At 42.1% G+C, this 15,712-nt stretch overlaps 1 protein-coding gene across 2 annotated transcripts in view; it reads right to left on the bottom strand.

The window, feature by feature from the left end:
* Positions 1 to 8,106: 8,106 nt before the first annotated feature.
* Positions 8,107 to 15,712, bottom strand: part of GCC2 (GRIP and coiled-coil domain containing 2) — an 83,264-nt gene continuing 75,658 nt past the window's right edge. For both annotated transcript variants that reach the window (XM_077296592.1, XM_077296591.1), the window contains exons 21-23: positions 12,540 to 12,685; positions 9,262 to 9,463; positions 8,107 to 8,324 (exon numbers count right to left, since the gene is read on the bottom strand). In XM_077296592.1, coding sequence (XP_077152707.1) covers positions 8,254 to 8,324; positions 9,262 to 9,463; positions 12,540 to 12,685 — 419 coding nt within the window. In that variant the 3' untranslated portion in view covers positions 8,107 to 8,253. The remainder of the gene's footprint in view (positions 8,325 to 9,261; positions 9,464 to 12,539; positions 12,686 to 15,712) is intronic.

Here is a 15,712-nt window from a genome sequence, read left to right on the forward strand (position 1 = left end):
ATCTAGATGTCACTAATCTGATACTAAGATTCACAGCGATATTACTAATCGAGGACTAAAAATATAAGAAAGTCTGCAGAATATGCTCATTGACTCACAATGTAGTCAGTGTCTCTTTAGAAGAACCATAGCTCGCCAAGCTGGAGTGGAGACATTAAAGGGATGTTCCATTTCTAGCTAAAATTTCACTTGATTCATAGGTAACCTAGCAGGTAAGCCAGTCCGAACACAAAGTATTTTTTTCATCTTAGACCCACGTTCTCCAGATATTTCACAAGGTCAGACTTTAAGGGCTCATTCAGACATCTGTTTTTTAAATACGAGTTCTGTGGGGTTTTTTTCACGGATAGCACTCATACCTTTGGTAGTACATGGAGCTGTTTACATTTCAGATTTTGTTTTTGTGGCCTGCGCAAAATCGTAGAGACTTGTCCGATATCAATTGAGTGACAGATTAAAATCAGCAATGGTATCATGAAAAAAATAAATCACACTGTACTCTGATACCATCCAAGCGCTGTCCATTTTTCACAGACTGATAGAGAATGGAAAAGCTTTGTCTCGGTTTCTCATCTGAGAAAAATTGATTAAACGTGGACGAAACTGTTGAAATTCTGATAAAACTCTAACACCATGTGTCTTTATTTCATTAAAATACTTTGTAATAATGTGTTTTATTAACCATTTCGTACTATTGGATTAATAATGGATAGGTGTCATAATTGACGCCTCTCCATTATTAACCTGGCTTAATGTCACCTTACAATAGCAAGGTGACATTAACCCTTCATTACCCCATATCCCACAACTACACGGGAGTGGGAAGAGAGAGGCTAAGTGCCAGTATAGGCCCATCTTACAGATGTGCCTTTTCTGGGGTGGCTGGGGGCAGATGTTATTAGCCAGGTGGGGTCCTAAAAACCATGGTCCCTCTCTAGGCTATTAATATCTGCCCTCAGTCACTGGCTTTACCACTCTGGCAGAGAAAATTGCGCGGGAGCCCACGCCAATTTTTTCCGGGATTTAACCCTTTAATTTAATAGCTAGAGCCCCAAAATTTTACACAGAGACACTTATTACATTAGTAAAGAGGAATATGTAATAAAAGAAGGGATATGAGATGGTTCACTGTATGTAAACCATGTCTCATATCCTGACGGGTTTGTGAAGGAGATAGGAAAAGCCGGCAATTGAATTATCGGCTGTTTTGCTATCTAGCGCTGAAATATATATATATGTATGTATGTGTGTCTCACTGACATATATATATATATATATATATATATATATACATATATATATATATACCTATTCTATGTGTACACATTTATTCTACCTATTCTATTCTATTATGTCAGTGTGATTTTACTGTACACTGCACTGAATTGCCGGCTTTTCTAGAGAACACCGATGCATATTTCTCGCAAGTCACACGCATGGTCCTTGTGTAATCTGTAATTTTCTCGCCCCCATAGACTTTCATTGGCGGATTTTTTGCGCAATATGCTGACAAACACAGCATGCTGCGATTTTCTACGGCCGTACAAGACCGTAAAATACGGCAAATAGGAGCTGGGCCATAGAGAATCATTGTACCGTGTGCAATCCGTATTTTCTGCACCTCTCATATGTCCGTAAAACACGCTAGTGTGACGCCGGCCTAAACAAAATCAAACTAGGACCGTTTTTCTCGTACGTGAAAAATGCAGCCATCTAAATGAGCCCTAACAGATAAGTATCTTATGGACTAGTCTGCAGGTACACTATGATATCCCGTGCTGAGAATACCACAAAGACGTCAATGTTCGGGATGACGAGACCTTAGACACCACACCAAATTCTTCCATAGAACTCTCAAGGAAGAGGTGGTAATTTGTAAAAAGACACTGCTCAAAGAAATAAAAGGGAACAGTTTACCCCTTCAAGACCTTGCCCTTTTGTTTTTGCGTTCTCGTTTTTCACTCCCCTCCTTCCCAGAGCCATAACTTTTTTATTTTTCCGTCAATATGGCCATGTGAGGGCTTGTTTTTTGCGGGACAAGTTGCAATTTTGAACGACATCATTGGTTTTAGCATGTCGTGTACTAGAAAATGGGAAAAAAATTCCAAATGCGGTGAAATTGCAAAAAAAGTGCAACCCCACACTGGTTTTTTCCAGATAAAAGAAAAAAATGAGCTGCACAGCCTGTATTAGGGCAATAAATCAACAGCAGTAAGTGGTGACGGGCTGACTAAAGTTCAGGAGGTGCTCGCATGGAGATTAGAAGCAATCCAGGAAATGAAAACAGAAGAATGCGGCAGCACTCACCCGACTGTGGTCCAATTCTTTATTTAGAACATGGATAAATGCAGCTTTTCGGTCCGAGGGAGTGCAGTTGGATGGGAGGTGAGCAGGTGACCTGTAGAAGCGCTTGTAACAGCGCGAAACAGCTGTCGTCATTCACCTGCTCACCTCCCATCCAACTGCACTCCCTCGGACCGAAAAGCTGCATTTATCCATGTTCTAAATAAAGAATTGGACCACAGTCGGGTGAGTGCTGCCGCATTCTTCTGTTTTCATTTCCCACACTGGTTTTTTGTTTGGCTTTTTTGCTAGGTTCACTAAATGCTAAAACTGATCTGCCATTTTGATTCTCCAGGTCATTACGAGTTCATAGACACCAAACATGTCTAGGTTATGTTTTATCTAAGTGGTAAAAAAAAATTCCAAACTTTGCTAGAAAAAAAACAAACCAAAAAAACCACAATTTTCCAATACCCGTAGCGCCTCCATTTTTCGTGATCTGGGGTCAGGTGAAGGCTTATTTTTTGCGTGCCTAGCTGACGTTTTTAATGATACCATTTTGGTGCAGATACATTCTTTTGATAGCCCGTTATTGCATTTTAATGCAATGTCACGGCGAACAAAAAAACTTACCGGTAATTCTGGCGTTTTGAATTTTTTTCTCACTACACTGTTTAGCGATCAGGTTAATCCTTTTTTTGTTGATAGATCGGGCGATTCTGAACGCGGCGATACCAAATATGTGTATGTTTGATTTTTTTATTGTTTAATTTTGAATGGGACGAAAGGGGGTGATTTAAACTTTTATATTTTTTTCAAACTTTTTTTTTTTTTAATTTCACTTTTGCCATGCTTCAATAGCCTCCATGGGAGGCTAGAAGCTGGCATAGCCTGATCGGCTCTGCTACATAGGAGTGATCATCAGATCGCTCCTATGTAGCTGAATTACAGAATTGCTATGAGCGCCAACCACAGGGTAGCAATCACAGCAAGCCGGCATCAGCAACCATAAAGGTCTCAAGGAGACCTCTGGTTGCTATGCAGATGCATCGCTGACCCCCGATCATGTGACCAATGGCCGGAAGCGCCGGTTAAATGCCGCTGTCAGCATTTGACAGGGACATTTAACTATAGTTAATAGCGGCGGATGAATTGCGATTTCACCCGCCGCTATTGCGGGCACGTCAGCTGTTCAAAACAGCTGACATGTCACGGCTTTGAGGTGGGCTCAGCGCCGGAGCCCACATCAAAGCAGGGAATCTGACCTCCGCCGTACTAGTACGGCGGAGGTCGTGAAGGGTTTAAACAACAGAATATAATTCCAAGTAAATCAAACTTCTGTGAAATCAACCTGTCCACTTAGGAAGCAACACTGTCAATCAATTTCACATGTTGTTGTGCAAATGGAATAGACAACAGATGGAAATTATTGGCAATTATGAAAACACCCTCAATAAAGGAGTGGTTCTGCAGGTGGGGACCACACACCACATCTCAGTACCAATGCTTTCTGGCTGATGTTTTGGTCACTTGAATGTTGGTTGTGCTTTTACACTCGTGGTAACATGAGACGGACTCTACAACCCACACAAGTGGCTCAGGTAGTGCAGCTCATCCAGGATGGCACATCAATGCGAGCTGTGGCAAAGTTTGCTGTGTCTGTCAACGTACTGTCCTGAGGCGCTACCAGGAGACAGGCCAGTAGACCAGGAGACAGAGAGGGGGCCGCAGGAGGGCAACAACCCAGCAGCAGGACCGCTACCTCAGCCTTTGCGCAAGGAGGAACAGGAGGAGCACTGCCAGAGCCCTGCAAAATGACCTCCAGCAGGTCACACATGTGCATGTGTCTGCACAAACGGTTAGAAACTGACTCCATGAGGATGGTCTAAGTGCCCGACGTCCACAGATGGGGGTTGTGCTCACAGCCCAACACCGTGTAGGACGCTTGGCATTGGCCACAGAACACCAGGATTGGCAAATTCGCCACTGGCGCCCTGTGCTCTTCACAGATGAAAGCAGGTTCACACTGAGCACATTTGACAGGTGTAACAGAGTCTGGAAATGCCGTGGAGAGCGATCTGCTGCCTGCAACATCCTTCAGCATGACCGGTTTGGCAGTGGGTCAGTAATGGTCTGGGGTGGCATTTCTTTGGAGGGCCGCACAACCCTCCATGTGCTCGCCAGAGGTAGCCTGACTGCCATTAGGTACCGAGAGGAGATCCTCAGTCCCCTTGTGAGACCATATGCTGGTGCGGCTGGCCCTGGGTTCCTAATGCAGGACAATGCCAGACCTCATGTGGGTGGAGTGTGTCAGCAGTTCCTGCAAGATGAAGGCATTGAAGCTATGGACTGGCCCGCCCGTTCCCCAGATCTGAATCCGATTCAACACATCTGGGACATTATGTCTCGCACCATCCACCAACGTCACTGCACCACAGTTTGTCCAGGAGTTGGCGGATGCTTTAGTCCAGGTCTGGGAGGAGATCCCTCAGGAGACCATCCGCCACCTCATCAGGAGCATGCCCAGGCGTTGTAGGGAGATCATACAGGAACGTGGAGGCCACACACACTACTGAGCATCATTTCCTTGTCTTGAGGCATTTCCACTGAAGTTGGATCAGCCTGTAACTTCATTTTCCACTTTGATTTTGAGCATCATTCCAACTCCAGACCTCCGTGGGATATTAGTTGTGATTTACGTTGATAATTTTTAGGTTTTATTGTTCTCAACTCATTCCACTATGTAATGAATAAAGATTTACAACTGGAATATTTCATTCAGTGATATCTAGGATGTGGGATTTTAATGTTTCCTTTATTTTTTTTTTGAGCAGTGTACTAAACACTATAGTCACATGGAAGATTCCTTCCATAGCATAAGAGAATGAGAACAAGTTGAAAAATCAAAATGTCTTTATTAGAAGAGATATAACAGTGCAGGAATTGCAGGTTTTATTCACAGTTTGTAGATTTTTCTCAGCCAGGCATTTCAGAAATCTGTGCAAATAGGAAAACAATCTGGGACAAGGGGAAGCAAAAATAAAACAAAAAATCACCACTAAACTATTCCATAGCATGCGTACAATATTTCCATTCTGCCAACACAAATTGGGTTACATTCTGAACGAAGTCTATAATAAAGCTGCTATATCGAATAAAGGTATGTTCACATGCAGTTGTTTTGAGGTAGAATCCACTTGGAAGATGTTTTTTTTCTGATGCATTTTTTTAAGCCGTTTTGAAGGAGGTTTTAGGCTCTATTCACAAGTTGCGTTTTTGCTGCATTTTTGTAGCTTTGTTATGCAAATTAGAAGTGTGGGGGTTTTTTTTGTTTGTTTTTTACAGTGCCAGCAAAACCTAGGATAGGTCAGAAATCTCATGTACACAATTGTTTTGTTGTTTTTTTTAATTTCCTGACTTAATTTGAGAACTCGAGAACTGAATTGGAACTTTTGAAATCTGCAGCACGTTAGTTATTCAGTGTTTTTAAAGAGTTTTAGGTGAATAAAACTAACTTTACTAAACATGTATTGTAGACAAAACATGTTGTACCCAGATCCAAAAGATGCAGCAAAAAACATGTCAATAACGCACTAAAAAAGCAAAAAAACAACCAGGTGTTTTGAAAGCAGTGTTTTTACGTCCAAGACAGAAGGTTTTGACTGCTGAAAAATAAAACACTGCAAAAAATCTGCGTGTGAATAGCCTTAGAAACCACTCTGCTTTTTTTGCTGGTTTTTTTTTTTTTCAATTAGGGTTTTCAAATTGTTGTTGGAAAAATGCTTAAAAAAAACAAACATCCTATGAACAGAAAATATAGTTTTCTAATGAAATACATACATGAAATAGGAAAAGTATTTGAAGCTGTTTTTAATGGGGATTTTGGAATGGATTCACTTCAAAATTCTAAAAAAAAAAAAAAAAAAAAGATAAAAACTCAGCGTGAACATACCCTAAAGAGCAATATCAACATGAATGTGACAAAGTATTATTAACCAAGTATAAACCTTTCTTAAAGCAATCTATAATCACATATTAAGTAGTTCAACATACATAAACTGGATTATTGAATTCACAAGCTTCTCAATAGAAACAGCTCTCCCTACATTTATATATCTACTAAAGCTGCAGCGAACAGTGTGGTAGTCAGTCTGACTTCCATATTAGCATAGAACATTGCAGAGAATTCTGGAAATGTGCTTTTGTTATTACTTTACATAGGAGTGGATCTGTACAAAAATGTAAACCGTACTTCTGCTACATTGGCTGAGATGTATATTATTATTAATGACAAAAAAAAAAACGATCTCAGAGTGGAACAAGTCATATTCTGAGAATAGAGAATACTACGAGATACTGGAACTCTGTATCAAGTTACCAAATGAATCGGAACTCTGCAGGAGTGACTTATTGAGATTAAATGGTCAGCCCTGGCAGAAAACGGAGAAGATCTAGCTTATCAGCGAAATAATCGGCTTCATTCTCCACCGCAACTGATCAGTCTTCAGTGAATACAGACTTTTACATTACTGAGATAGGATCTTATCAGAGAGCCCCTCCTCCCCGTCCCCTCTACATGGAACTTTATGAGCACCAACTGCCATCTCAGTAATGTAAAAATCTGTCTTCACTAAGTACACATTTTTACTTGTGAAATGAGAATTTTGAGATTAAATGATCAGTCCTGGCTGAAAAGGAAGCAGATCTGACGAGATATATTACAATGTTGCTTATTTTCACATGTACTATTGATTTATGAAATAAAAATTAAAACAAAGATTTCTCTTTAAGCATTTAGCAGCCAATATATCTTCATTCATTGCGGTATACAGATATAGACTGTTGTAAAAGAGATGGAAAGGCAGATCTGCCCAGGTGCGTTTTGGAACGTCTCCAAATAAACTAATTGCTGTGTGGACGTACCATAAAAGGTGCCCAGGCAAGAGTTTGGGTGTTGGCTACCTTTTCTTCCAAGATTACAGCCACTTTCTCAGGGACATGCACACAGGCAGAAGTTAGAAGGAGCTTTATTAGCTTTTTAAGTAACCCTTAAGTCATCAGAATAGCTGGTGAGTAGAAGACGTCTGTTGATAGACTACTTTGTACCAACACTTAGGGGTGACAGCACACAGACGTAGTCAAAACGCCCACCCGTGGATCCAATGGCGGTATGATTGTACCGTTGAACTGCAGATACTGGCCAATGCGGACAGGCATTTTTTTCAAGTGTGGGTTCAGCCGTACTAAACGTACATTCATACTAGACAAAGCGGCATTATCAAAGCTTAGAACACAAGACATAAACTGATTCACGGACAAACACAGACAGCGTGTTTAAGAAGGAGCAAATTCCTAAACGCTTTTCTTCATTTTCTAAACCAAACTACAAAAAGTTGCCAAGATCCTCCCCAACGATAAGGGATCACAACGGCAGTCATTAGACACAATATAGTGATCCATTCTCCATTGATTTCTACGTTGAACCCCTTTCGCTAGATCACTATATAAAAATCATTCTTCTGCTCCATTTAGATTCACATACATTCTTTGGTTCAGATCGGAATATGTAGCATAACATATAATATCACAGAATATATAACAAAGTCCTTCTTACTTTAGAAAAATTAAAATGACCTGCAATGGAAATTATTTTCTACATATTTTTTGCCATGGCAAATGGAGTAAAAAAACATTACCCTGGAGAAAACATTAAAACACCATATAATTTAACGTAAACAGTAAAGTAATACAGTAAACGATAGTAAGAAAGTGTGCTGTGCAGATTGGATTGATATCAGTTAAATAGGCACTCAGTGTTTTTTTTTTACATTTTTTCTTCTTTTTGGTAAGTTAAATAGACATTTAGATTCCAGTTTCACAATCAATAGAATCACACAAAATCTTAGAAATAAAGAGGAGTAAACAGTGCAAATCTGGAAAGTTGGTTGGTGATCCATCAATGACCTTGATCTACCGGAGCCCTGACCAGCTGTGGAGGTAGGAGGCCCATCCAGCTGGCCGTGCCGCAGACTCTTCTTCCCCTAAAGAGCAAGGAAGAAGCAGAAAATATTACTGTTACATATGGAGCCCCTGCATGTTTGTGCCTGGGGATAAGGACAGAAGCCTAAAACATGGTTAGGAAATTTGCTTCAGAAAAAGCTCCAAGAACTGCAGGGTGTGCATCAGATGCAACTAGTGCTTCTCTAACATTTAAGCCGTGGTGACACGGCCGTCGATTCGCTCATGCGAGAGAATCTGGGCTGATTCTGCAAATACCCTTAGGTTAGTGTTTGAGCCTAGGGTCACTGCTCTGATCCTCTCGCATGAGAGAATCGCAGCACAGGTGAGGAGGAGACGGGAAAAGTGATCTCCATCTCCTCCATTGCCTGTCTCGGAGTATATCGGACCGCACTGGGGTGATATCACACGGACCCATAGACTTGTAGGGGTGCGCATGAGCAGAGTCTCGCTGCCAATTGTGTGGATTGTTTTCTCACACCAAATCAGCTTGAAAGAAAAAAACAGCTGCCCCGTAGAATCGGCATGGTTCAGTCACCACTGTGCATGGAGAGCAGCGTCTGTAACCGCACCCCTAGCAAGGACTGACAGCAGGCTCAGCATTAGGACTGGCTGTCAGTCAATGTGGGGGGTATGGTTACAGCCACCGCTCTACATACACTGAGCAGTGACTGAACCTGTAGCAACGCCGGACCTGTGACTGGGTGCCAGGGGATAATAAAGTTAATTTCTCCCGGCAGAAGGGGTCTAAGTGCTGGCACCAAGCAGGTTCATAACACTATTAACCTGCAGATTAGCCGCACATCTGCAGGTTAATAACGACTTTTCAGGTGACCGGGTCCCTTTAATTCCTTATAGAATTTTATGTATGCATCCTCAAACACTTATTAAATCTTCCCTGGTCTCCATATATTTTCCAAACCCCTCATGCAATGCATCATCATCATCACACGGTCTCACCTTGAGCAATAGCAAACAGTTTTCCTTTCTCATCAGGACTTAGCTGCAACATCGTATCAATAACTGGAAGCAGTCGTTGCCTTTCGCTGCCCGCCTTGAGAAAAATGAATTGCAGCAGGACATTTTTGAGATATTCCAAATTCGCTACAGACTTTTCTCTTTCCTGGTTCCTTTCTAGACGGCGGATTTCATTCTTGAGGAGCTAAGACAAGAAAATGTGGACACACAAAATGTAAAACAGGAATAGGAATAGTGATGTAAATAACACATATCATAGATGACACCAACTAAACAGGCTCCTTTTCAACACGCAGACATCTGGCAATCATCTGGTCTTTGGCCAGCAGCTCAGACGCCACCAGCCGTGAGGTGTTGAGCAACGGAAGGTAAAACTATCGGTAGCCACACACTCCAACTGCAGCTACATGGCATCCATTCACATTACTGGGCGACCTGGCCAAACCAAGTTCTCCAATATGGCCCTTGGCCCTGGCTAATTACATGTGCTCTAAACAGTGCACTTTTCTTTATGATACCCCTCTCTTTAATGAATACAGTTTAATGTCCCATGAAACTGGAATATTAAAATAGAACCTCTGAGCATAAACTGGAACTAGAGATGGGCAGACCACTGGATGCTCGGGTCGTCCAGGGGTCCAGCGGGTTCAGCAGAACAGTTAAAAAAAAAAAAAAGTTCAGGTTCAGGTACCAGAGCAGTACCTGGACCCGATTCACATGAATGGGGGGCCCGAACATCCAGTGTTTGCCACGCTGTCATGCATATGTTCCCACGCTGTCAAATGCATAACGTTTACCTTTGGTCAATGGCGTCGGTTGACTGCTCCCATCAGCCTATGCCTGCTACCGCTAATAACAGCGAGAGCAGGAGCGGCTGATGGGAGTATTCATCAGCCAGCACCTGCAATGTAAATAAATGATTTAAAAAAAAAAAAAAATGGCGTGGATTCCCCTGTATTTTTGATATTCAGCCAGGCAAAGCTGACAGCTGGGGGCTGAAATCCTCAGCTGTCAGCAAGGTTGGTTATCAAGAAGAGGGTTCCCCACGCGGATTTAAAAAACAAATTATTTAAATAAATAATTAAAGAAAAAAAAAAACCGATGTGGGGTCCCCCCATTTTTGATAACCAGCCTTGCTAAAGCAGACAGCTGGGGGCTGGTATTCTGGTGCTTTGCCTGGCAAGTGGAGTTTAAGTTTGTGGGGTTAATGTCAACTTTGTATTGTCCGGTAACATCAAGCCCATGGCTTAGTAATGGAAAGGCGTCTATAAGACACCTGTCCATTAAAGTCCTTTACTTGAAAGAATGATACAGACTCCTTTAATGATTCTAAATTAAACCATACTCACGTCATCGCCCATTCCATTGAAGCCCTCGTCTCCTGTAATAAAACAAAAATAAAAGAACAACCATATCCCTCACTTGTCCGTCGTTCTGTCAAACGTAATCCATGTCTGTGGATAAACAGTTTTCAACACAGACAGTGCCAAGATGTGACCGTCCAGGCTGAGAACCACTGGGAGAATGAGCTGCTGGATCAGTGAATAGCGGTGACATCATCAAGGTTACCACAGGTCACTGAGGCTACGTTCCCAGCCAGGCCCCTGAACTGCGGTGACCTTGGTAAGATCCCCCCGCTACTACAGTAAAAAAAAGTCTCATGGTGAAGCGCTGAGCTCCCGACTGCAGTGAACTGACTGCTTCACTGTGAGGCTTTTTCTCACAATGCTAGCCGGGATCTCACAGAGTTCACCGCAGTTCAGGGGCCTCAGTGACCAGTGGTAACTTTGATGATGTCACCACTAGTCTAGTCACTGAGGGTGCACTCGCAGCAGCTCATTCTCCCGGTGGTTCTCAGCCTGGATGGTCGCATCTTGACACTGTCCAGGTTGAAAACAGTTTATCCCCAGCCATGGATTATGGCGTGGGACAAAACGACAGACAGGTGAGGGATATAGTTATTTTTTATTTTTGATTTATTACAGGAGACGATGGCTTCAATGGAATAGGTGATGACGTGAGTATGGTTTAATTCAGAATCATTAAAGGAGTCTGTGTCATTCTTTCAATTAAAGGACTTTATTTAGGCTGTGTGTTTATTTACAATATAACTATAGGAATAGTAATGGATAGGTGTCTTATAGACGCCTCTCCATTACTAAGTCATGGGCTTGATGTCACCAGACAATACAAAGGGGACATCAACCCCATAAATATCCCTACTTGCCACCACTATAGGGCGTGGGAAGAGCCAGGCAAAGCACCATCTAATAGATGCGCCTTTCCTGGGCGGCTGCGGGCTGCTGTTTTTAGGCTGAGGGTGCCAATATCAATGGCTCCTTACCAGCCTGAGAATACCAGGCTGTCTGCTTTACCAAGGCTGGTTGTCAAAAATGGGGCGACTCCTAGTTGTTTTGATTAATTATTTATTTCAATAATTTAAAAAAAAAAAAAAAAAACAGCTTGAAACCAACCTTGTTAACGCTGACAGCTGTGAGTTTTGTTTGGCTGGTTTTCAAAAATACAAGAGAACCCACGCCTTTTTTAAACAAAATTTGTATTATTTATTTACAGCGCAGGAGCTGGCTGATGAATACTCTCATCAGCCACTTCTGCTCTCGCTGTTATTAACGGCAGAAGATGTAGGCTGATGGGAGCAGTAGTAAGCACCAGTGACCGGAGGTAAACTTTTTAGCTCTCATCACAGCTGCGGGCTCACGCAGTCATTTGACAGAGTGGGAACCACAGCCATCTGTCCGGTGATAATGATTTTACTGCCAAACAGAAGCAGTGTTTGCTGCGCTGTCATGAACATGAAGTCGAACTTTACAGTTCGGGTTTGCCCATCTGCAACTGGAACTTGTTTCAGAATCCCAGACCCTAACCCATAGAATCTGCCTGAAAATAGTTTTGGCGTCACTGGTGTGACAATCATTGGATAGACAGAACACAGCGTGGACAGGTTGGCATGTTAGAGGAGAAAGAGGATTCAAGAAAGATGACTGTTACTTTGCAAAGTCTGCAATGCCTGAAATGGAGTAGAATGAGAAGGGTAAGTATAGTACATGCTGCTATGATTTTGCAAGTTACTGCTGCTAGGCCTTATCAAAGTACTGAAGAACCCCTTCAGGTAAAAAAAACCAAGCCTATACATTTTCTTGTTGGCATTAGAACATCGTATTAAGCGCATGTAATATCTAATGCTATATACTTAGAAAGTGCAGCAAATATTGGTCCAATAGCTCAGTAGAGACACTCACTGTTATTTGCTCCATAAGCATGGCATTGGTTGCCTCAGTCTCATGCAGAAGACCACTCAGATGGTCAACACTCTTTGATGTCGTGTTAAGCTTCTCGGCTAATTCTTCCTTAGAAACTTCTGGCAGCCACTGAGAAAGGTCTGCATCTAAAACAGACACAAATTGAAAGCAAAGAATAAAAAAACATGACCATTGAAATATCTAGAGCTTTCAGAGCTGCCAGTTCTCAACTCTACTCCAAGGTAATGCAGCATTTATTGGGTTTAGAAGGCTAAATCGAATGTTTCAAAAAGGTAGTGAAATGATTCCTGAACTAACAGTAACAAATATACTCTGGAAAATATAAAAGTGATCAATGCATAAAAGTTCTGAACTATTACAGAAAAAATGTCAATAGAATGGCACTGCTGGTAGTACTATAGTTTTCAAGAGGTGCAATTCTGTATAAAAAATAGCCAATATAGTCTGTTCATAAACTCCGAAATGAACAAACATATGATTAACATGTGTTTTAGGACCTGCACTGATACCAAGAGCCAAAAAAACGCAGTTCTTTAAAGCCTTCCAGTTTTCCAGAGGTGTCAGAGGTAATAAATAATTGTATCCCCGAAACATAAGTTTTGAGCACCTTTTCTTAGAACTTTGCATTGTGCTGTTCCTCTGTCATTCCTCCTAGAAATTCATAAATAAATCGGCTAGCAAGTGTTATCAGCAGTGGGGGTATCTCCCCACAGGCGGAGTCTGGTCAGACTGTGTAAGGCCCCACCTCTCTGACAAGGAATGAGAACACCCAGTTGTACATTTATTCATAGGTTTCTAACAGTAACAACAGGGACAACTCAGTTAGAAGAAAGGATGCTCCAAAATTGATATTTTATGAGAAATAAACTAATATTTAATAACAACGACAAAGTCGATATTTTTCTTACTCCTTTTAGGGTGATATATATGGGAAATTAAAGGAAATATGTGTAAATAAACCTGAAAAAAATGGTGAAAACAGACACGCATTTTCCAACCAATATCGGAAAAAAAATACACAAACCACCATAACCAAAAAGGCCCTAAAATACATTTTAATTTTTGTTCTGGTTTCCATAACAATCATTTTTATATATCAAACACTTTTTTTCTTCTGAAGGGGGAGGGATAGTAATGAAGATTTGGATTGGCAGTGTTTTTTTTTTCTCTCCTGCCTTTTATCTTATTTATTTTTCATTTAATTCACATACTGTGCCCCCATAAGGTCATCAAAAACCTGTTCGGCGCATTTCAATATTTAAAACTACTTTTCTTTTTCCTCTTTATATATCTGATTTGCACTGTAACTGGGGCTGGTATATTAGCCACAGTTACAGGAGATGTTCAGTCTTCTGGCTACATAGCAAAGCTGACTAAGTCTTCTAGGATGCAGCAGCTCCTGCTCTCTCACCACACTCACATGACTGCTGGGTCCGGATGATGAAGCGCCCACATAAAAATTAGGTTCCATGTATCATGAAAGAAACCTAAAGCTTTTTCAATAACTGATTGAAAAAAACAGTTTTTTTTGGTTACTCACCATAAAATCTCTTTCTCGGAGCCTTCATTGGGGGAAACAAGAAACCATGGGTGTATATGCTGCTGCCACTAGGAGGCTGACACTATGCACAAAAAAAGTTAGCTCCTCCTCCGCAGAGTACACCCCACCAACTGGCACTAGGTTAGTCAGTTAGTGAGGAAGCAGTAGGAGAAGCAACAAGTAAAAAAAAGAACACAACTCAAACTGTAACAATATAACACAGTAAGCAGAGATGATAAACATGGGAGGGTGCTGTGTCCCCCAATGAATGCTCCGAGAAACAGATTTTTCGTTGAGTAACCAAAAATCCTGTTTTCTTTATTGCTTCACTGGGGGACACAGTAAATCATGGGACGTCCCAAAGTAGTCCCTGGGGAGGGAACCCGGGATGACAATGGCTTCCTAACCTGGATCATGGTCTGAATCACCCTATCTGAAAACCCGGACGGTCTCAGAACATCGGTTTCAACAGCCACGCCGTTAAATTGAGCGACCAAGAGTTCTGGTGGCAGATCGGTCCTTGGCACAGAAGATCAGGTCTGTCTTGGAACCTCCAGGAGGCTTCTGCGAGGAGATTGACGATCTCTGCGAACCAAGACCTCCTGAGCCAATCAGGTGCTATCATAACGACTGGCACCCCTTCTGCCTTGATCTTCTTCAACAGCCTGGGAAGATGGGGAAGAAGAGGAAACAGATAGGGAAGAACAAACTGTGACCAGGGTATTGCCAGAGCATCGGCGCCCACCAAGAGGTGTTAGAGGTGTATCCAGCTGTTAGAATGACCAAGTCAAACTCCAGCCCTCAATCCAATCGAGAATCTGTGGAAAGAGTTGAAAACTGCTGTTCACAAACGATCTCCATCAAACCTCACTGAGCTCGAGCTGTTTGCCAAGGAAGAATGGGCAAGAATTTCAGTCTCTCGATGTACAAAACTGATAGAGACATACCTCAAGGGACTTGCAGCTGCAATCGTAGCAAAAGGTGGTGCAACAAAGTATTAAGTTAAAGGGGCCAAACTTTTCAGTTTTTGAATTTCCACAAAAATTTAAAATAACCCATAAATTGCGTTCAACTTCACAATTGTGTTCCACTTGTTGTTGATTCTTCACCAAAAATTTACATTTGGTATCTTTATGTTTGAAGCATGATATGTGGGAAAAGGTTAAAAAGTTCCAGGGAGCCGAATATTTTCGCAAGGCACTGTATGTTGGTAGGCACAGCCAGTGAGTCCTGCAACCCGCTACCAACGGTGGTGGCAGGAATGGGCAACCTGTCAAGAATGGACACCAGGGTCTGCAACACCTTGGTGAGGTCCACCACAGACTGACAGAGAGGTAGCTCAGACTGGGATAGGGGCACCACTCTCTCCTGGCGTCGTAGGGGACTCCTGGGTAGCGGGCACAGGGAGGCTGCTGCAGTCCTGATAGAAGGGAGAGGACTGACCTGAAGGGAGCTTGCATTTACATGAAGAGTAGATATAGTGTCTGATAAGAGCAGAGGAAGAAGAAGAAGCAAGAGGGCGAGAGCGCTCTCCTTCAGGATTAGGCATGACCTACTAACTAATGCCAGAAGGTTAGGGGCCAGAAAGATATATGCTGAGTAGCGTGTCAGT

Source organism: Ranitomeya variabilis, chromosome 3 (genome assembly GCF_051348905.1).
Source record: "Ranitomeya variabilis isolate aRanVar5 chromosome 3, aRanVar5.hap1, whole genome shotgun sequence".
In the NCBI taxonomy this organism is placed as follows: Eukaryota; Metazoa; Chordata; class Amphibia; order Anura; family Dendrobatidae; genus Ranitomeya; species Ranitomeya variabilis.